This window comes from Dicentrarchus labrax, unplaced genomic scaffold (assembly GCF_905237075.1).
Source record: "Dicentrarchus labrax unplaced genomic scaffold, dlabrax2021, whole genome shotgun sequence".
In the NCBI taxonomy this organism is placed as follows: Eukaryota; Metazoa; Chordata; class Actinopteri; family Moronidae; genus Dicentrarchus; species Dicentrarchus labrax.
Window position 1 is genome coordinate 7,896,416 of NW_026136710.1, and position 22,524 is coordinate 7,918,939.

The window sequence follows — 22,524 nt, forward strand, 5'->3', positions numbered from 1 at the left end:
ATCTCCCTGCCCACTGCCTGCGGGACTTTAACCATCAGACGGAGAGACCGACTCTCAGTCCGCTGACAGTCACTGCTGGTGGAAGCGCTGCTCTCCTCTCCAGGTCACAGTTATGAAGAACCTGCATTTCAAGGATTTCTTCTGGGTGAGTTTCTAAGTGCTTTAGTTTATTTTATCAATAATTATTTTTAATATATCATTTTGAAGAAGAAAGAAAGAAAGAAAGAAAAAGTAAGGCTCTGTCGTAAATCTGTCAGAGGGTGTGTTTTACCAAGTAAGCTATTTTTTTTGTGCTTCACTTCAGCTTTTCTTTCTATTCAAGTCTAGCTGTGATGGGAATTAGAAACATTTTTATTTTTGGCCTTATGAAGTAGGTTCCACTTTCCAGCTCTGGGTATGTGGTTTATGCAGTTGTGGAGGAAGTATTCAGATCCTTAAGTAAAAGTACTAATGCTAAAATGTACATAGAGTACATAAGTAACTTAATGCCCCTCTATTGTTATACTGTCTAACTGCATTACTGTGCACTTTTAATGGGTGGTTTAATCTATAGTAATGCATCATGCATTATAAACTGATCATACATCTTGGGTGTAAAATCTTCATCTGCAAAGTAAACTAAAGCTGTCAGATCAATGTGGAGTGAAAAGTACAATATCCCCCCTGTGAAATGCAGTTGAATAATACCATAAAAGGAAGTACTGGTCTACAGTCCACTACTGTATTTATAAAACAGTACATTTGCCTATAGACTCTTGTATAACCTGTTTAGCTAGAAAAAGAAAAGTCAATGACTGACTGATTTTGACATCTACATGCTTAGGCTGATTGTAGGCTGTTACCCTCAGCTCACCTTAATGATGGAGAAGTACAGTTCAAAACATCAATTTACACACTGTGTCAAAGATCTTCATGTTAAAGTGTGTATTTACGTCTGTGTGCCGCGTTGTCTTGGGTACTTCATTGTGTGAATTCAGAGGGAAACAAGTTTAGACAGAGTGTGTTTCTCTTGCAGTAGAGGAATGGGTGTTGGTCTGAGGAGTGGTAGTAGAGCTAGTGGTATGATAGCAGCTAAATCTGTCTGTTGGCTTTTTGTTTTGAATTAATAATAATTTTATTATATATCTATTTATCTATGTGCATGTAATCTAAACAGATAACCTCAACTGTAATGTACAATTTCTAAAATCCAAAAGGATGAACAGAATTAAATATTTTCCGTCTTATTAACAGAACTCTGACCTGACCTGCACGGGAGGCTACGATGCCATCATCCAATATCTCAATGAGGGCAAGAGGACATGCAAAGAGGTGGAGGAGTTCATGAAAGCCAGGTAACGCCATGATCTATGGCTTACTTCTGTCAGCAAGACTTACTAAGCAAGAAATTACTGGCCAGCTGTGCTAGCTGGGGTTCTATACGTACTTGTTGTTATCATGCAGTTAATAGGCAGCAAGAGCGTTGAACACAAGTGGAATAGAGATAAAAGATGAGATTGAGAAATTGAGGTGAAAATGAAAGCTGAACTTTGCGGTGTCACAACTGTGGGAAGTTGCAAGGTTCATTTATCAGAAAAGTGGAATAAGTTGTAGAGTCTAAGTCATAGGACATGTTGAGTGTAGGTGGACATGAAGCCATTAAAGACAGCAGTGAAATAGGATTAAACATCTCTATCTTTCTTAGGAGTGCACAAGAAATCTTAATTTAGACTTTACTGACAATAAGGTGAAACATTAGATCTTCTCATTACGAAACATTTATGAAAATAATGTTATAGCGTGTTGTATTTGGTAATACTCCGTTCAAGGACCAGTTTGTAGGATTCAAACTGCAACCAAATGAATAGGTGAAACTACGGTGGCTAAACTAGAGCCACTGTTTGGTTTGTCCATCCTGGGATACTGTAGAAACATGGCGGTTCAATGTGGCGGCCTCTATAGAGGTGGACCTGCTCCCTCTGTAGAGCTAATTCTAAGGTAACAAAAACAATTCATATTTTTAAGTGAGTATACACTAATTAAAACATAACTATGAATATTAGATTCAGTTTCTATATATAGATAATAATAATATAATATAATATATATTATATAGTATAATAGATCCTCCTTAATGTTACACACAGGAAACTCATTGACAAATCATTTACCAACAACAGCGCAATCAGAAATGTTGTTGCATAAAAAGCCACTGTATCTGAACCTGTAATGACCTGTAATCATGTATTAAATGCCAGAAAGACATTCACCAAAGCTTCAAATGCAATTTTTACACTCCAAACTAATTATTGCATACAAACTGTACATCTTTGAATTTGAATGATATAGTAATATAGTGATCTGTAAGACTTTTTCCTATTAATAAATTCAATCTGCAGCTAAACCAGCACTCATTCCTCCACGCTACTGTGTTGTGGTAGACCAGTGGAAATGAATTCTTTCTCAGAGGAGGAACAGAAATACAGTTTGAACCTACAGTACTGTAGCTCCAAGCCTGTCGTAACAAACATTTTATTGTGAAGTATCATCTAGATTTTATAGAGTCATACAGAGTTCTACATTTGAATTTTGACTTCCTCCTTCCTCATGTGATAAGTACTCCGCTCCTTCACACACAAACACACACACACACACACACACACACACACACACACACACACACACACACACACACACACACACACACACACACACACACACACACAAACACCCAGGCCCAGTTGGCAGCCAGTGGTGAAACTTTATCCGCTGGTACCAATTGCAGTACAAGTATTCAAAATAATGCAGTTTAACATTAACAGAGGCATTGTGACATTATAATAAAGCACACAGTTGTGGTTACAGCAAAAGAGGATATTACAAAATAACGTAACTGAAAGTTTTTCTCATGTAAGAATGAAAAGAAAAGCATAAAACAATAGGATGCAAGAGTTCCCAAAATACTGCAGTCTGAAGTTTAAAGTTTGGACACATGCTAGAAATATCATGTGGAAGTAAGAAAACTAAATCAATTGAGGTATATGTATAAATTAAAGAGTATGGCAATATAAATGAAACAGATGAGAATTTACAGAATGTATAGTGTACATTAAATGGACAATGTGCATCCCATTAACTTTAACAGAAGGCCAAACAGAAAATATTAAATGCATTTACCAAGTATGGAGCTTTGGATACGCTAAATGTGTGCTGTTATGTGATTTATTCCTATCACAATAAGAATATATTCATTCATAGCTGGGTTTTTTGGCCATTTGTGCAGACATTTATTGCATATGTGCAGTTTGCATAGAAAGCTTGTTGTGTATTCAGTAAATTGCACCTTATCAGTTAAGATTACACTGTATAATGGCACTGTGGAGTTCCTGAATATGCAAAGTCAATGATAAGAAATTCACGTCATAAGAACTAAAAATATTCTCTGCAGTTTTTTCCCCCACACATATATGAATGCTTTTGATTTTAAGCATTCATATTGACATTTACCAGGCAGTAAGGTTTTTCTGAGTCAGTCAGTCCCCATTCTGCAAGGTCTGTCTGGCTAACACTTTACTTTATTAAAGTACATATTTAATATTTCCCACTGATAATGAATCATATCACAAACACAGATATACTTTTTTACCATATAATGTAGCCCTAACTAACAGTTTGACATCCGTTTTTAAAAAATCGTGTTTGCATGTTTGTTTGCATGCTGGACTCCCTTTTTTTCTGGTTGTTTCTTTCAGAGCATCAATTGAAGAGAAGTACGCCAAAGATCTCCTTGGTTTGTCCAAGAAGGTGTGTGGACACAATGAGATGAAGTAAGCAACGAGTGTTGAGATGCTGTTATTATGTGTTTGACCGGATCTATTTACAGAGTATGTGCAGAAGTTTATGTGAAGTGCCTATTAGACTGGATTCAAGAGCAATGCAGAAAGAAAGTCAAAGTAAAGTTAAAGTCGGATTACCAAATGTGGGGTATTTTTATTATTTTTTTTGTGATGGTTAAAAGAGGAATTGAGGACTGCAATGTCATTTTAGTCAGTCAATTTTTATGCACAAGTGTTGACATGTTGTTTCTGTATCAGCAAGTCTAGTTCCCGTTCTGTCAGAGGTCACACGATCAGTGCGACTTTGTTTCTGCTGTTTCTGATTGTTAAGGTGGGAAGGGGAAGGAAGATTAATGGGGAGGGTGAGACGGGGAACATAAATTACTTAATGAAGTCAAAGTCTGTTAAAGGTTCCCTGGGGAGTTTTTTGTAAACAAACAAACGTTTACATGCAAAGTCTTAAAAGTCATGGAATTTAGTTACCTTGCTAAATAAAGCTTTCGATGGTATTAAAAAGTCTAAAATTCAATTAACAGTCATCTAAAATGTTTTTTCTTGCCTGCTAGGCAGCAAAGGTACTTCTAAAATGTTTCTGTATGTGATTACAGGCTGTATGAATTAAAGAAGTATAAACTAAAGGTGAGGCTGATAACAAACCATATAACTTACTAAAGCCAGTCAGGGGAAGAGTGAAAACATCTTTTACATCAAGTGTCCGGTGCCGTTCTGTAATCTTCTTTTAATAAGGAAATACTCTCCAGTTAAATGACCAAATATCCTGGAAATAATCTTTGTTGTCCTTGAAATTGTTTATTGGCCTGTGCTGTGGCCTGATGTTGTGGCTGCCAGTAGTTTCCTCATAGGACGCTGCTGAACCCCGGCAATATCGATTCTCACATGATTTTGTGATCTTGCGAGTACAGCTGCCTCGCAAAGTTAGGCGTCAGTTAGCAGCATCGGACCATCCATGGTTACATGCTAGCAGTCTTCTTCACTGCCTTTGTTGGCGCATAGCTTACCACATAACCACTGCCAAGTGTCAGTCGTGAAACTGACAGCAGGATGGGACTCACACCTCCTACGTCCTTGTGGCTGTCCACGGGGACCCAGTCAGAAGAACGTTGCTCCACGGTGCCACAAGTGGTCAAACACTCCACAGGGTTAGCTTTAATTCCCCCTCTAAGTGTTGAGTAGTGGATTTTAAAGGGTGTACAGTGTGGATTTGATGCAGATGTTGTAATGTGTGACATCCCTCTAATCATATTTTCTTTTGCTTTTTAAGCACATTAAAAAAATCCCTGGACATATTCAAATTACGTAAGTGCTTCACATTTTTTAGTCTTAATGATTCTGCCATTTAGCCGACCTTGTTTACTGTTTGCATCAGTTTCTGTTTCCTGTGTAGCTCAGAATGTAAACCATGTTTTTACCCTTGCAGAGACAGAACATGTGAGTCTATCACACTTACAGCTGGCGCAGAGCATGAGGGAGGAGGCCAAGAAACTGGAGGAATTCAGAGAAAAACAAAAAGAAATTAGGAAAAAGGTTGGCTTTTTTATTAGCAATGTGATACACTGAGGTGAGTGTGGCATTTTGCAACACGATAAAGTTGGTAACTGGATATGACCCTGTCATTTCAGATGGAACAACAGATGGATGCTCTCCACAAACAGAAGTCTTCACAGTTCAAGAAGACAATGGATGTAAGTAAAAATGAAAATGCAACTGAAGTTCAAAGTTCATTATCACAGATTTCAAACAAATGACTCTACAAGGGCACTTTGAGATTTTCCCTCAAGAACTTCTTGGTTTCATTTCCGTAAATTGTTATTGATAAACTGAGCTGATTAGCATATATCAGCCACATGCAATGATACATAGTAATTGACCTGCCAAACCAAAACCAAAATCAAAGCAAGGTTCATTTATTAGTCCATCTAAAACACAGGATTGTACAACAAGATGTTAGTTGTAGTTCCTTTGTGCTACACAAGGATTAACGTTTTCATGGTGGAATGTGGATGATGAGTTGAGGAGGCTGAGGAAAGAAGCTGCTCTCTAGTCCGGTGGTATGGCAGCAGATACTTCTGTATCGCTCACCAGGTGGCAGCTGGGCGAACAGGCTGTGGCTGGGGTGGCAGCTGTCTTTTAGTATCCTTTGGGCTCTGCGCAGGCACCTCACCTCACCAGTATCACTGATGGTACCAATGACCTTCTGGACTGTTGACTAATCACCTGTCCTCGAGTCCTCCTGTCCTGGACCGTGCACATCACAGTTCACATGTGACAAGCAGTTTCTAAATGCAGGTTTGATAGTTGATGTAACAACATCTAAATATGTTTGTAATGCAAATTGCAAATACTTTACGCAACAAACTGCAAACTTTCTATCAGAACCAGCATTAACTTTTTCAGCAGTTTGAGCTACAGTAACTCGTCTGTTGGATCGGACCACACGGGCCAGCCTTTGCTCCCCACATGCATCAGTGAGCCTTGGTCGCCCATGTCCCTGTTTCTGGTTCACCACTTTTCCTTCTTTGGACCACTTTTGATAAGTACTGTCCACTGCAGACTGGGAACATCCCACAAGAGCTGCATATTTGGTGATGCTCTGACCCAGTCGTCTAGCCATCACAGTTTGGCCCTTGTCAAAGTCGCTCAAATCTTCACGCTGCCCATTTTATCTGCGTCTGACACATCAACTTTGAGTACAAAATAATGTTCACTTGCTGCCTAATATATCCCACCCACTGACAGAAACCATGATAACCAGATAATCAGTGTTATTCACTTCACCTGTCAATGCTCATAATGTTATGACTCCATACAAATGCTGCATTTCAATTGACATATGACAGATAATGACATAAACGCTATCCTTATATGTTTGGTCTATAGCGTTGTTTTGATAACCTTCGTTGCGGTCTTGGAGGCCCGCCACGGGGTCTTACGTGAGCCTCCTTGAGGACTGTTTGCATCAATTTAGTTTTCAAGAGCAATAGAATCTCCAACCTTCAACCAACCAATAGTCTAACTTCATCACTCACTAAGTCAGGGACTCATTTATAGGGCTGGACCCATTTTTACTCCGGTCCAGACGACAAAGCGACTCTCAATTTGTGAGTCACGTCAAAGGGGTTTCAGGTGGGTTGTGAAAACAGTGAAAATGTTTATCCGGTCTCTGTTCTTCCTCTTTGGTGGAGGAACTTGTGTTGAACAGTTTGGGAAGTGAACCCCAAGGCATCATTTAACGCTATGCAAAATCTTTGCAAAAGAAGAAGTTCTTCTCATGCACTGTCCAAAAGAAAAGAAAAATGTGTCTGTGGCACCAGCGCCAATAGACGGAAGCAGCCCAGAGGTAGACAAAACATACTTAGTCCAGTTCTGTTGTTGCTGCAACTTAACTATTTAACATTTTGCCTTTTACAACATTTTATTAAAAAGTGCTCATGCTGACTGCGTTGCTGTCCCCAGACAAAGAAGACATACGAGCAGAAGTGCCGAGATAAAGAAGAAGCAGATCAGAATGTAAACCGAAACACCAACACCAGCAACACCAAGCACATAGAGAAGGTACAGTGAAAAAAAAGTGAAGCTTTTCTCTGGCAGAAGTTTAATGTGTCATGACAAAGCATGACATATAAACTTGGAGCATTGTCTGTACAATTGAAACTGTACAGTCTTTTTGTCACTCTGAAAACATAATCAGTGCAATTATTTAATCAACAACCATGTTGATATTGAGTCAGTTATCAAGTGAACATGTCAAATATTTACTGGTTACAGCTTCTACTGTTTTCTGCCATTTTTAAAGATTAAATAATCTAAATATTAATCAACAATGATACAAGTTTTTGTTGCACTCAAAGGAACAGGGCAGCATTTTTTTCTAGAGTGCCTTGGTAGCTGAATGGTTACATTGCCTGCTGCATGGCCTCTGAGACGTCGCTGGTTCGATTCCAGCTGGCACCTTTGTTGGATGTCATACCCCTCTCTCTCTTGTCTGCCTCTGCTGTCTAAAAAAGGCAAAAAAGCTTTTTGTCCCACAACTAAGTATAGTGGGTAGGAGAAGGACCTTTCAGGAGGCCAAATAGACACTAGTGCTGATTCCCTCATGTGAAATGTATTAATACTAAACAAACAGACAGTGATTTTCACATGATTGGAGGAAGTGTGTGCTTTGATGAGTCCTATCTTAGGTTTGACATTGATGCAGATAAAGCTACTGTTAAAACACTGTTGTTTGAATAATGCAATGTACCATTTTTATCTGTGTGACTTCCTTCTTCCTTCCTGTGTGTATCAGTTCAGCTAAGTGTGAGACGTACCAGATTGGCACGGATGCTCACATTACTTCATGAGCAGTAACTTTGTAAACTGTTGGAGACTTAGTACTCATGTGTTCTTCATTCATCATCTTTCAGCTCTACACAAAAGCACAGCAAGCAAAACAGAATGCAGAAGAAGCAGGTACGTTATCTTTATAACATCCTGTGTTGGGTACATATTGAGCTAGATCTGCACTATTAAGTAAAATATTATCGCAATATGGCCAAGTGCAATATCCAAATCACGGAAGCAGCAACTTGTTTGATAAAGTAATATTATAGTGAAGTACTGTATTGCTGCAGAGATGCCCTGACCTACAACTCATGTTCTCCAGATGTTAGAAAACATGTTTGCTTGCTACAGACCCCAACAAATGTCACATAATCATAGTTTTAACTGTTTATTCAGTAAAAATGAAAATGGTGATCTATTTATCGTGAATCGTATTGCAATATCTGTCAAAACAATGACAATATGAATTTTTTTACCTTATCGTGCAGCCCTATTTTATCCAAGCAGCTTTACATTTTGGCTCTCACTCACACACACACTTTCATGGTTCCCAGAGGATGAATCCTAATGACATTTGTTGACTTTTCACTCACTTATCTACAGAAATATCTTACCCGACGTAACGTCACCAAATTCTCCTTGGTTCAGATATCCACGATGTTTATACGTTTATACTGTTGTATGTGTTTGATTGGCAGACAGGTTATATCATCAGAATGTGACCACATTGGGAAAGCTTAGAGATGAATGGCTGAAGGAACATATCAGGGCCTGTGAGGTAAGACTTTGAAAGACTCCAGAGATCTGAATTTAACATGCACTGTGTAAATGAGCTGAATGTTAATGTTAGTTTCTTCTTTGCAGATGTTTGAAAAACAGGCAATGGAGCGCATTAACTTTCTGAGAAACACAGTCTGGACTCACCTCAACCAGCTATCCCAGCAGTGTGTGACCAGTGATGAGGTGAGTCACAGTAACTTTAAAGCTGCTATAATTAATATATTTGTATAAACAATGGATCAAATTACTATGCATATGTGAAAATCTTATGACAAACCTGAAGAGAATTCACATAAGACTCAACTCTCTGGAGCCTTTTAGCATCTTTTACCTTATTGTTTATAAGTTTTTATTATAGCCTTTAACTGCACTTAGTTGAGTTAGATTCATTAGGTGGACACAAACATGACTTAAAGGTATCAAGCAAATGTATTTGTCATTATACAACACATGGGGATTCCCATTTCGTATAGACATAGACGTATCGGACATTAGCCAGGAGCAGCCTTATGTCCAACATGGCTCCTATGTGGTTCTCTTCCCCGTCTACTTTAAGGTCCGCTGCTCTTTAATCCAAAGCCCACACCTCCTTTTCTGATGACTGTAGGCTATTTCTGTCAGAGGTAATCCGTGTTTCAGCAATAAAGTTGAAAACAAAACAAAAACAGAGACGTTTGAAGCAGCTGGCCTACCTGCTGCAGCACTGGATTGTGAAGCCATTGCTATGATCATAATCTCCCCATCTGTTGATTTGAATAACTTTGGCTTAGGCCATAAAAATAAAACCCTATCAGATGACATTCAATGATGTCTCAGCAATAAAGGTAAAAATACAGATTAAAACAAAATATTACAATAAACATTTGAAGGAGGTACTTGTTGCCAATGTTGCTGCTTGGTAACACATTCGCTATATCGACTTTATAAGGTGATGATGTAGGATTAAAGTCATCCGCACACAAATAAGAAAATATTGTATCGTATTGTATTGTAAACTTATATAAACATTCTTTATCTATAAAGAAGTGGACTCTGACTTTGCTTCCACTGTCTCTACATATGTGTGTGTGTGTTCATAGCTGTATGAGGAAGTGAGGAAGTCACTGGAACAGTGTGATGTCCAAGAAGATATCGAACACTTTGTAAACCTCAGACAGACCGGTGACAAACCACCAGGTATGAAGTCAGGAATATTCATTTACAATACCGGGTTTTTAACAATTAACCAGTGCTGGAATGCCAGGTACACATACTGCTAACACACACACACACACACACACACACACACACATCAGTTGCCAGTATCTATTATATATAGTATCTATCTATCTATAACAGTATCTGTTTCCTCGTCTATCAGCTCCTGTTATGTATGAGAACTTCTACAGTGGTCAGAAGTCTCCAACTGGAGGTCCACCCTCTCGACTGCCTCCACCAATCATCAGGTGAACAAGAGTCTGACACCAGTCTGTTTATCTTTCTATCCCTCCATTTAGTATTTTAACCAGTTCTTTGCTATATTTAACACTAACTGACTGCACACTCCTCACTGTTACCTTGTTTTGTGAATGTACAGGAGGGGGCCACTACCTGATCCATCAAACAACAGTAGGGGTATGTTGTTGTTCTTTTTACTGAAATACAGTGTTATGGTTTGTAGCTGCTAGGCCCGTCACGATAGCTACTTTTTGTCCCAGAAATAATTGCAATAAATGATGTCGTCATTTTAAGTCCATTTTATGCCACTGAAATAATGATAAACATAATAATGCAATGCGCCCATTTAAAGAGCAATTAACTATTGATGGCGCGGATAAAAAACACTAAAGCACTGCACCCAAGATTTATAATGGTAGGGAAAACCCTGCTGTGTTTATTCTGGCATCCTGTTGGGTAAAATGTTGGTGGCATTGTTATGTAAACAAACATGTAAACGCTAGTTAGCTTAGCATGGAGTTATCTGGTTGTTGTTTGCTTGCATTATTGATTGTTGGCAGGAGGGCCAAAACAAAACGTTATCAGCTAAATAAAAGAGAAATGCATATGGAGCCAGAGTGTACAACACTTTTTTCTATATTATAGCTAGCATTACCATTAACGGTTATTGTGTAATTACTGGGGCTTCTGTGGGAATGTTCACCCAACTTTTGGCACGTTTTACTGTATATTGATGATTGTCATCAAAGGTATTTCCAGTAGTGGGATTGGAGCTTGAGGCTTTAATATCAACTGAATGTGTTTTGCACACTTCTGCTTTTCTTATAAAAACCACATTGTTTTGATCTTTGCTTGAATTGCAGATGATACAGTCTTGTACTCGACAGTGCAGGACGCCGGGTACAGCGTAATCCAGTACTAACACACAGATCAGATGGTGGAGTTACTGTACATCCCGTGCAGCGCTGGAGCTTTGTAATGGACACGAAGGCTTCAAGTCTCATCACGTCCTCCTGTGTGATTTCCTGTAAAGATTAAGATCTTGCTAAGTGGAAATGAGTGTCATAGCTGTGTACGTACATATTTTTAGGTGAGGTTGTGTGATATTTTGAACATATCACAGTGTTATAAACAGCACAGTAAACTTTATTACTTTATTTTTAGGGTTCTTGTGTATATTTAAAAAAAATAATCAAAACAGGCTAAAATGAGGACAAAAAAAATTTGATAAGAAATAAACATAAAACATTGTTGTCAAGCTAATTATTGTATAAACTTAACAAGTTATTACCACTGTCCAGATAGAGAGCCTATTTATTACCAAATGTTATATTGTGCTCTATAATCTACACAATTGCATATTAATTTATTTTCCATTCCATTTTGTATTTATTTTTGTGGATCTATACCTTTTTCAACGTCTTCTTAAGTGTCATCTGCTTACTTGTTTTCATTTCCTCTTTGATGTGAGAGTAGCATGTCAGCTGACCATCTTATGATTGGAACCTGAAGCCTCACACATACTCTTATTTATCTACAGTGTAGTGGTTCTTTGTCCCTCAGCCTATCATTTTGTTGAACAAGAGGCTAATTTCATTTAGAGTAGTTATGTACCCTACATTGACATTCAGGTAATTAAAATGCATGTATGTGATGATGACATGAAATATTTTCTTAATATTTGGAATACTGAAATTTTTGCACTTTGTTTTTACTTTATTTATGTTAAAAAAATAATTTGTAGAAACTGCTTCAAACTGTGAGTTTGAAACTGCAGGAGTTAAAACGGATTGAACGGTGTTTTAATTTGCAGCAGATTTCTTGTGTTGATTTTGCACGAATAAAATTAAAGTTTTTATCAGCACTTTAAGTTAGAAGGTTTCTCTTTGCAGTTTCTCTCCCCATTTCCATGATCATTGCTAACAGTCAAGGGGTGACACAACCCTAGAGATGTGGTACTTTTTTAAAATCTAATTCTGTTCCAAGGATATCAACTGCATCAACCATGACACAATGACAATTCCAATAAAAATGTGTACACCTTTATTTCCACCCTGTTTGGCAACATAATTTTCTCTTGATTAGTTTTTTCCTCTCAAATTTAAGAATGTGTTTTTGCATTTTATATGATACAGTCCTCCTCAATGTGAGTAAGACTTCCTATTAACCATTAGTTCATGTTTAGGATGCCCGCATCGGTCTGCTGGGTGCTGTTTGCCTGCAGCCGTTCTTATCCTTAATACCACAGCAGATAGGAAGCATTTCCAGCACTCCCCAGGACTACTGGATGCAGAGGTCTGTCGACAGTGTAAGAAAATGTACTGGTACACAGGTTCTTCAGTGGCAATCAGATCCTTTGGTGGTGCAGTAATCACATAGCATGCTCTGATTTGATCAGATCCAGAATCATCTGGATGGTCCTCTCACCTACAACAGAAAGAGACGAGATCAGATCAGATCTATCTGTTTTTATCTGCAGAGTTCTGTTTCAAACTATAGCCCCATAATATTAATATTTATGTGATTTTATTCAGTGTTTCTCATTAAAATCATAATGAGAAACAATTAAGTTTAAGGAACATATAAATACTGGAAAGATAATTCAAATTCCACAAATAAAACCAGGAACTAGATGTATATGAAAGCTCATGTTTTATTTGCTCTAGCAATGCCCCCTTAGTCCTGGATACGGTCGTTCCAATCACAACTGTTATCTAACGGGGCGGGTTTTATACAACGACTACAGTACTTTGAGGCATTTTCATAAGCAACTAAGATGGCTGCCACTGATAAAATGAATCTGCTATCACACCAGTATTAAACAAACCTGATTGTAGATTATCTCTAAAAGAAGAAAAAACAACTGCACCTTAAGCTTTTGTTAATAAGAAAGGTGTGTCTGCTGTACTTCCAACAGGATTTGGATTTATTTAATTTACAAACTACATAACAGGTTTCTAGGATGCATCCATTGTTAAATCCTGGGCCGATTACTGATACCGATTTGATTTTTTATAGATTTTTCTGCCAGGGAAACAAAGAAATCTACAAAGACAATCATCTCTGCCTTGATGCAGCTCAGCCTATTTCTCTTAATATCCATGATTTGAAAAGCAAAGCTTTTAGGAAGCTCACTGTCCATGCAGCTGCATGGAGCAAATCACTATTTGTGTGCAATTTCTACCAGTGCTGGAAAACAAAGTTTATTATTTCTCCAATATCCTGGCAGGAAATAACCAACATAATAAAAATGTACCTTCCAGATTCATCCTCGGGTTCTCCAGCTTCTTTTCCAGCAGAGAGTCCATTAGCTTCCTCAGGTGTTTGAAGATCACACCAATCCGAACGGGAGCCTTTAAGGGTGAACAACACTGATTAAATTAAATAAACCTGGACGACAATCCATTTTGTTGGCCTAAAAAGTAAAGTTTGCAAGGCCACAACTTCTGCTGCAACAGGAGGGGATAGAAGAGAAACCAAGGTGACCTCTGACCTGGAAGTGGATCCATCCGTCTAGTGTGATCAGCCTCTCTCTGTGCTGAATATCAATGTCACCTCCAAACAGCAGCATGGGGAAAGGATGTATCAGAGTGGTGTCTCGCAGGTAGATCTTAGTGTACTTCACCTGTGGATGAACATTTATTAGCACCACTGTGACTTTAAAACCGCAGATATTACACCCACACGCTCTTCATACCTTCTCCTGGTACAGCAGCCAGCCGTGCGTCTGCAGGTTGCGGTTAACAGACGAGGGGTGGACCTGAGCCTTGCCCTGTGGCGTCTCCACCGTGCAGGCCACTCGCTCGAGCACATCCACGGAGGGGGTGCACAAGACCCGTCCCACACTGTCGTAGAGCCCCGCCGTCAGCACTGCGTTCAGGACAGAGATCTGCTGCTTGGCCAGCGTGGTCGCCTGCTGCTTGGAGCGAGACGACCAGAAACCCACCTGCTCCATCATCCTCATCAGGTCGTGCTTTACATCCTGGAAAGAAGATGGCGTCAAACACATTTGGGTTAGGCAGGAAGAAGAAGAGAGAGAGGATCTGTCTAAAAATGAGAGTCATGACTGAGAATGTGCGTATGCGTGTTACCTCTATTGTAATGAGAGCTGTACGGTTGAGGAAGTGTTTCCTACAGTATGCCATTTCTACTCTCTGTCCCTCAGTCTGTGACTTCTTCCACCTAACAGTATGAAAAATGGGTCATCAGAAACCAGAGTGCAATACTGAGCAAAGAAAACTGACATATATAAACATAATAGGAATTTTGGAATTGTAGTATTTTCGTTAAAAGGCAACAGCTTCTGGATATTGGTTGTTACAGGGTTTTTACAGACCTTTTAAATACCACATATAATGCAATTTAATACCCTTTTCACAATTTTACCAATCAAAGAATGATGGAAAACCAGTAAGGACGGGCCTGTATCTATTCTACTTATGAACTAGAATAATTTATTGACATTTTGATCATATTTATGTCTGTACTTTCCAGCTATACATAACAATAACTTCTAGTAATGTAATTAAGGAACTAAATGGATGGATTAACAAGTTAAAAAAACATGACATTGAATCAATATAGGTGAATGATCAAGGCTTTAAAAAAAAAAAAAAAAACCCAAATACACTCCTTAAAGAAAATACACAGCCTTTAAAAGTCCATACCCTATATATGCATTGTATATGGTCAGGTGATCAGAGTTGGCCACTGCCAGGGCGGCTTTGGCCAGGTTGGCTTCCTCCTTCCTATTCATTGGTGTGGAGAACGGGGATTTCTCTGTGATGGCTGCCGCGATGGTTGCCTGAAACAAATCTCTTATTTATATTCATGAAAAGTTATGAAAGTAGTCATGATTCAAAAATATATTCTAATACTAGTAGAGTAAGAGCAGTAGTGATAAAATAGAATAATATAATTGGGTATAATTCTTTTTTTCTGACTAATGAGACAGCCAGACGTACTATTGGCTCCAGGCAGCCGAGAATGGCTCCATAGATGAGCATCTTGCCAATCTTCACGTTGACGGGCAGACTCGCCAGGTGGTGTCCCAGAGGGGTGAGGAGGTGATTGTTGAGGTGACACGCACCGATTTTCCTCAGCAGGTTGATGGCGTTACTGACCGACTGGGGCTGAGGAGGATCCAGGGCCCGGCTCAGAAAGTCCTCTGGGGAGCCGTACTGACATTTCTACCAGAGGGGAAAGAGGGGATTAGGGGTAGTGAAGAAGACCTTGAACAGAAGCTTCATTACTGTTTCTATATGTGGTAGAACGTAAAAGTGTGGACATTTTCTTGTACTTCTGTGCCTGGCTTATATACCATAATATGAAGGCAGAGCTCCTCTAATGGGACTCGTAGTATCTCTGGAATGGAGTAATCCATGAAGGCTTTAAACCTGAGGACACAGTGGTTAAACAAGAGCAGAACAGATCAGCACAAGAGCTAAAACAGGAATAGAACGTGTAGTTGTTTCTTTTTTGTGTCTAATGGGAAATGTGTTTTCCTGCTTTGCATTCCCATTCTCATCTCTGCATAATGAACCTCCTACCTGTATTTTGGGTAGAGTCTGAAGCAGAAGCCGCTTCGGACACGTCCTGCCCTCCCCTGCCTCTGGAGGGCGCTGGCTTTGGAAACAAAAGTTTCCACCAGAGAACTCATCTGGCTGCTCTCATGGTACCTGAGTGACACAGAAGACTGAAGTTAAGTCTCTGTACAACCAAATTCAGTTTTGAATTACAACACTTTGGTCCAGACTAAACAACTATTGAATGTCTTGTTTCTTTTGCTTCTTTTCATTCAAAACAATTCACAGAGACAGACAATTAGGTAACACATTTTGATTAGATTATTTTTGCCTATGGAGCTATGAAACAGATTTACTTCTTATGAGAAAAGTCTGGTTTTAGAAGATAATATAATAACAATCACATGCACAACTTCTCTGGTATTGTTTATGAGCCCTTACTTATTTTCTTTAGTCTTTCCAGTGTCAATGACAAACACAACGTCAGGAATAGTCACACCGGTCTCAGCAATGTTAGTCGACAAGACAATCTGCAAGACACAAAGTAGAGCATAGCAGTTGGGATATACACGACTTATGAATATAACTGTTCAGTTGCTCAATAAAATTATTTTATTCAACATTTTAACAAACTTGTAATGTGAGATTGAGAAAAATACAGCTTTATAACTTGACTTTCTTGTATCATATTTTATTTCTCAGTACTTTTACTCAGAAGTACCTTTCTAACTCCAGCAGGGGGCACTGTAAAGGCAGCAGCCTGGTCCTTGAGAGTTGAGTGGAGAGCAACAATCCTGTACCTAAAAGAGCCGGTGGTAACCATCGATTAGGCAAATGAAAAAGTTAAAGGTTTGTCCGTTCCACTGTTTCTTCTGTTGTTAGACTATGTTAGAGTACAGTCCTTTACATCAGTTTGTGTATGTCACCTGTTTTTGTCCCTGAACCTCTTGTCTGAGGAGAGCAGGTCGTAGAGCTGCTGGATGTGAGCCAGACCCGGGAGGAACACGAGAACGGCTCCGTCCACCTCGGCAAATTGTGGTGATTTGTCTGGCAGAGCACAAAAACACAGAAATTAAACATACACCTAAACATGCATGAATATGAATATGAATATATGCTGTATGAAACAAACATGATCATGCGTTGTACCAAGGTAGTCGATGAGGTCAACCAGTAAGTCCATGTTGATCTTATTAGGATTCATGTACTGCAGAACCTGCCGAGTCCTGCTGCTGAAGTGGTCGAGATCTGGACCCAGGTCCCAGCCGGAGGAGGAGTCTCTCACTATCACCTCCTGGATCAGACAGAAGCGGGTTACATACGAACTGTAGATAACTCACCACTGCCACACTTACTGTATTACTGCTGTAGAATCAACATCACCTGGTGCTGTGAAGTCTTGCCACCTTTTTGTGTGACAGAGATGCTAACTTCCTCTTCTTCTTCAAGAATTTTCTGGCTGTACTCAGAGTCCTTTTCCAGGATGTATCCAGTCTGCTCCACTATGTCTTCTAAGTGAGACACCTAGAAACAAAACCACAGGAGATTGAAAATATCTTGGTTCCTCAACCATCCTTCAAAATATACAAAGGGATAGTAAAGTAGATTCTGTATACACGGAAACTAAAGCTTCTCTTACCTCCACTGGGAAAGTCCTGCCAGGGATGTTGATCACTGGGCAGCGGTTGAAGTAGTTGGAGAACTTGTCACAGTCCACTGTGGCGCTCATGAGGATCAGCTGCAGGTCTGATCTCCTCATTACAACATCTTTCAGGATGGTTAACAGGAAGTCTGACTGGACGCTGCGCTCATGGACCTGAGAAGATGGAGGGGAGACGGATGGTGTTTTATTTTTAAGTCTAAAGAACGCTTTGGGACACACTCTCCAACACGGTACATCAGTACCTCGTCTACGATGATGTGCGTCAGGGAGCTGAGGTGTCTATCATGCTGTAGTTTTCTGAGCAGAACTCCAGTAGTACAGTACAGAAGGCGGGTCCACTCCCCAGACAGATTCTCCATGCGGATCTGGTATCCACACAGCGACGACTGAAACGATGATTTCAACATGAAACATGATTATTAAAGGCGACGTTGCATCCTAGCAGTCTACATTACTATTTAAACCAGAGCCAGGCACAAGGTTACATATTAAGGACTTAAGTTGTCTGGCTAAAAATGTATTTTCACCTTCGATCCCGGCCCGTCCTCGCAGCCAAGCTCCTGGCTGACTCTGCAGGCCAGGCTCATGGCAGAGATCCTGCGGGGCTGGGTCACCACGATGTTGCAGGGCTGCGCCTCTTTGCCTCCTGTTAAAAGCTCCTCCAAGATGAACTGAGGAATCTGAGTACTCTTTCCGCTGCCCGTCTCACCGGCCACCACCACCACAGGGTGCCGCTGCAGAGCGTCCAGGACACGATGCCGGTGTTGGAAGACAGGAAGCTGCTCTCGCTCTGCCTTGAAGACAAGATACTTGTTGAATTACTTTGTTTCAGTGTATGCATCTTTAGGATTAAACTGTCTTTAATGTGGTAAGTTATACAATGCTTAAGTATATCTACCTGCAGTTTGAGGGCCAGTGAGGACTTCTTCAGCTTTTTTAAAAGCTCTCTCGATGCCTGAAGTGCTCCTGCCCCTTCCTTCCTCCCTCCTCTTTTCTCACTATTGTCCTCCAGTTCTTTTCCTCCCTCCCCAATATCAAGACCAGCCAGGTTCTCCCAAGACTCTTCAGGCTCTTCATCCTCAGCCCCACCCTGCCCCTGCTGCCCTTGGGATCCAGATTCCTCCGCTTGGCTCTGGTTCTGCTGCTGTTTGAGCCTGGTCAGAAGCCGGGAGATGAACTGGTCTCGAGGCTTGTTGGCAGCGGTGCGGCTCTCCTCCTGTTTCTGCTGCTCGCTGTCCCTCCACTCCAGCCACACGTCTCTGTAGGTTGGAGGGAGGAGCTGGTGCACTGACTGAGAGTGAAAGATTGAGAGGGGTAGGAGTGAATTAGCTATTAGAGAAAGTAAATGTCAAGCAGCACAGTGGTGTCCTCTGCATGTATTACCTGTCCTTTAATCATGTTGTAGAGTGCCAGTGTCGCTGCCAGATGCTGCGCCTGCATGCTGTCCTCAGTCAGGATCGTTGGACAAACTTCAAGAACATCATCTGGCCTCTGAACACGCACCCTGATGGATACAAATACTTCAAATCAAATATTTCTAAATTTAGTTAGCCAGCTATAAATAACAAGGTTAAAAAATCTTAAATAGCACTCCCGTTTATTACTGCAGGTTATTTCATTCTTCTGTGGATTTTCGGCACATTGAGATAATCTCAAACAGTTTTCCCCTGTACCAGCGTGGGAACAAGAACATAGAAACATGCATAAACACTTACTTGCATCTCCAGTATCTACCAGCAGCAACCTTGTGAAAAGCCGGAGCTGGACTCTTGGGCAGGTTCTTCCGTACCCAGTCGATGAGGAACTGTTTGGGGGACTTTCCTGTCCAGCTGCGAGCTGTGTAGTCAAAATTGCGAATGTCCTTTGGCTCATTCTTTTTGACAACTGCAACAGGAAAACGTAACATAACAATTAGCAAGAATTCTGTTTATCTCTAAGTTTGCCACCATGAATGAAGACTTTAATCTTTTGGCCTTGAAAAATTAAAAACTATACTAGATATTACTGTTGGAGCATTTTAACAACGAATGCAGAATGTGTAGGGAAACATCATAAATACTTATATTATAATAAAAACGTGACTCAGATAGTGTTCACCTGAACCTTTCTCCGCAGGAGGGTCTTTTTCAGCTTGTTCGAATAACTTGAAGCTCAGGTCCTCTTTGTCCGAGGCGACAGGAAGTGCTTTCTTTTCCTTTTGGGGCGCGTCTACCACTTTTATAGCTGGATTGAACACGGGGTGGGACTCCAGTTGCTTCATTTCTAGAAACATAAAAATACTATTTGTTCTAAATAAGTCAAAAATGAGTTAGAAATAATTGTTCAATCTTTGAAGGTCAGAGTCACCCACCTTGCTGTATGATGCGTATCCTGTCCTGTGCCATCCTCTGGCCCGCCTTGTCTCCTTTTGTCTTGGCAGTAGCTGCCATTTCTTTTGCGTCGTACAGTTGAGCAGTAAGGACCAAATACCTGTCATTCTACACAGCAAGACATAACACACACGGTTACTACACGGCACCACATACTCACTGACATTTACCACCCTATCACAACTTCCTTTGCAGGCTTGTTCACTTTCTTGGTAAGAATTACACGAGAAGATCGATGCCACTCGATGTCTGTACAGTAAATATGAAGCTACAGTCAGCAGTCTGTTAGCTTAGCTTAGCATAAAGACAGGAAACAGGTGGAAACAGCTAGCCTGGCTCTTGTTTAATCCATTTGAAAGAGAGATCTCTGCTTTAATTTCACTTACTGGATCAAACTTTTCATCCAGTTCAGGATTGTGCGCAGTCTTCTTCCCTCCTTTCTCTTCTTCCTCCTCCTCCTCCTCCTCATCACTGCTCTGCTCTGCATACCTTAAGATCCAGTCCTTCATGCTCGCAGCTTCATCCTTCTCTGTGGCCTGGAAAAACCACCACACATATGAGGGTCAGTTAAGTTCCGACAGTTCCCATCTTTCTAGCCAACACACACTTGTAAACAGGCACACAAACCCTGGTGGTCTCTTTGCGGGTGTTGTCGGGCGCTTTGGGGCTCGGGGCTGCAGGTTTCTGCTGAGGAGGAGGCTGGTACCGAGGTCTGCTCTTCTGGCTCTCCTCCTGCATCTGCTGGCTGAAACCTTCTGGCAGCTCATCTGGACAATAATTTAAGAAGGTCACAGTTTGACAGCCTTGTTTCCTCAAGATGATATCGAGTAGAGAGATTAGTTGTCAACTATTATATTAATCACCAAGTATTTTGATAATTGAGTCATTTTCTAAGAAAAGAAAGGCCCAATTTCTCTTATTTCAGCTTCTCATAAATGAATATTTTTTGGTTTATTAAGGCCTCTAGGAACACACTAAATATCTTTGGGTTGACAACATCCCTTTGGGCTGGGAAACAGTGATCACAAACAGTGAACAGTTTTCACCATTTTCTATCGTTTTATGGACCAAACAACCAATCAATTGAAATTATAATTGAAAATGGGAAATAATCCCGCTGATGCTCTATTACCATCTTTAAGGTTGAGGCAGAGCCAGTCGAGAGCAGAGTGGAGATCCCCTCCGTAGAGCACGCTACTCTTCATCGCCTCCTCAATGTGCTCCCTCTTAAAGTTAAACTTCTGCAGAGCTGTGTACAAGTCCTGCAAGCACAAACAACACAAAGCCAACCTGAATACAACATTCGGTCAAGAATACAGATCTCAAGAACCAGAGGGTTTAAATTTTGTCTTTACCAGCAACTTCTTGCTCGTGAGTCTGCCCGATATGGGCCCTTTGTCCCCATTCTCCTCCCTGAAGTCATTGATCAGCTTGATGATCTTTTTCTCCAGGTCAGCTTGGATATAAACCTGTGTCAATGAGTTCAATCTCATTCGTTAATAATAATGTTTTTCCACACATTTGACAAACTGGATGAGATTTGCGGCTAAATAAATATTGGACTATTTCAGTATGTATTGTATCTTAGAGTGTTAGAAGCAAGTCAACATAGACAGAGTCTAGTAAAAACAGTAAAGATCAAGTTTAAGTTACTGAACCAATGACTTACTTTAAGAATCGACTTGTCCGTAACTCCACCTGTGTCCACCTGAGCAGTGTTGGCAAGACTGTAGGTCTTTGGAGCTGGAGGAAGGTAAAAATGCAAGTCATTTTCATCAGAGACATAACATGTAGATTAAGCTGCACCCATCAACTGTTTTCAGTATAGATGAATAAATCTATATCCAGCTGATTACAAGATAACTGCTTAGTATGAAACATGTCTGCATATAAAAAGGCTACTGTCACCACAAGTTGCCAGAGCTGTGGTTTGTTTACCCATCTGATCAGCCAGGTGTCATCATCATATGACATGAAGAAAGGCAACAGAGGGGTGTTTGTGAAGCTGTAGCCTCAGAAACATTGCTTAATTTCTACTTAACAAAATACTACTGTGACCTATACACAAGACAGTAAATATATCCCAATATGCAAACCAACATACAGGCCTGAACACAGCAGCATGTTTACAGCCATCCAATATCATACAGCTATAAGTCACCGACTGCTTGAATGGCACAGTCCAGGTACAGTGATGTTTCTGAATCTATAACACCAGCCAGGTAATAGGTAATATCACCTTTTGACTTCATCTCTTTGGCTGGTTTAGCTGGTTTGTTGCTGGCTGGCTGTTTCTTCGCCTCCTCCAGCACGCCGTTCCCCCCCGGTGCAGCGGCACCAGTCCTGCCCGCTGCTGCTGCCGCTGCTTGGGCCACCGGAGCCGCCGCTTGCGCCGCCGATTTCTTCTTCTTTCCACCCATTATGTCCCCCCAAAAAAATAAACACACTGCCCGTCTGCGGCTCCGCTACGTGGCTATGTGACGCCAAGTCATGCGCAAAGTCCTGAACGGCGCTAATGTCTATTTCTCTCCGCATTCATGTCGAGGACTGAGAGGGGGGGACTCTTTTTGGACGACACAGCTGCCGTACCGGAA

At 40.5% G+C, this 22,524-nt stretch overlaps 2 protein-coding genes across 3 annotated transcripts; one reads left to right on the top strand and one right to left on the bottom strand.

The window, feature by feature from the left end:
* pstpip2 (proline-serine-threonine phosphatase interacting protein 2) lies at positions 1-12,419 on the top strand. The gene is made up of 14 exons (XM_051413391.1): positions 1-145; positions 1,234-1,334; positions 3,732-3,806; positions 5,098-5,132; positions 5,254-5,360; positions 5,456-5,518; positions 7,290-7,388; positions 8,240-8,285; positions 8,855-8,934; positions 9,021-9,119; positions 10,016-10,112; positions 10,297-10,381; positions 10,513-10,550; positions 11,237-12,419. The coding sequence occupies exons 1-14, from the start codon at positions 113-115 to the stop codon at positions 11,293-11,295; spliced, it is 1,017 nt and encodes a 338-aa protein (XP_051269351.1). The 5' UTR covers positions 1-112; the 3' UTR covers positions 11,296-12,419.
* Positions 12,400-22,482, bottom strand: dhx29 (DEAH (Asp-Glu-Ala-His) box polypeptide 29). Of its 2 annotated transcripts, none has more exons than XM_051413388.1 (28): positions 22,170-22,482; positions 21,600-21,673; positions 21,286-21,399; positions 21,063-21,192; positions 20,558-20,697; positions 20,317-20,466; positions 19,912-20,038; positions 19,665-19,823; positions 19,277-19,445; positions 18,945-19,065; positions 18,460-18,852; positions 18,089-18,355; positions 17,804-17,947; positions 17,538-17,714; positions 17,282-17,422; positions 17,048-17,192; positions 16,825-16,945; positions 16,620-16,698; positions 16,340-16,428; positions 15,923-16,051; positions 15,694-15,769; positions 15,338-15,562; positions 15,041-15,177; positions 14,465-14,555; positions 14,071-14,355; positions 13,867-13,998; positions 13,630-13,726; positions 12,400-12,800 (listed from the first exon to the last, which is right to left on the bottom strand). In XM_051413388.1, the coding sequence occupies exons 1-28, from the start codon at positions 22,348-22,350 to the stop codon at positions 12,745-12,747; spliced, it is 4,149 nt and encodes a 1,382-aa protein (XP_051269348.1). In that variant the 5' UTR covers positions 22,351-22,482; the 3' UTR covers positions 12,400-12,744. The 2 variants fall into 2 exon arrangements, with proteins under 2 accessions (XP_051269348.1, XP_051269347.1); XM_051413387.1 differs by having other exon boundaries at positions 19,659-19,823.
* Positions 22,483-22,524: the final 42 nt, after the last annotated feature.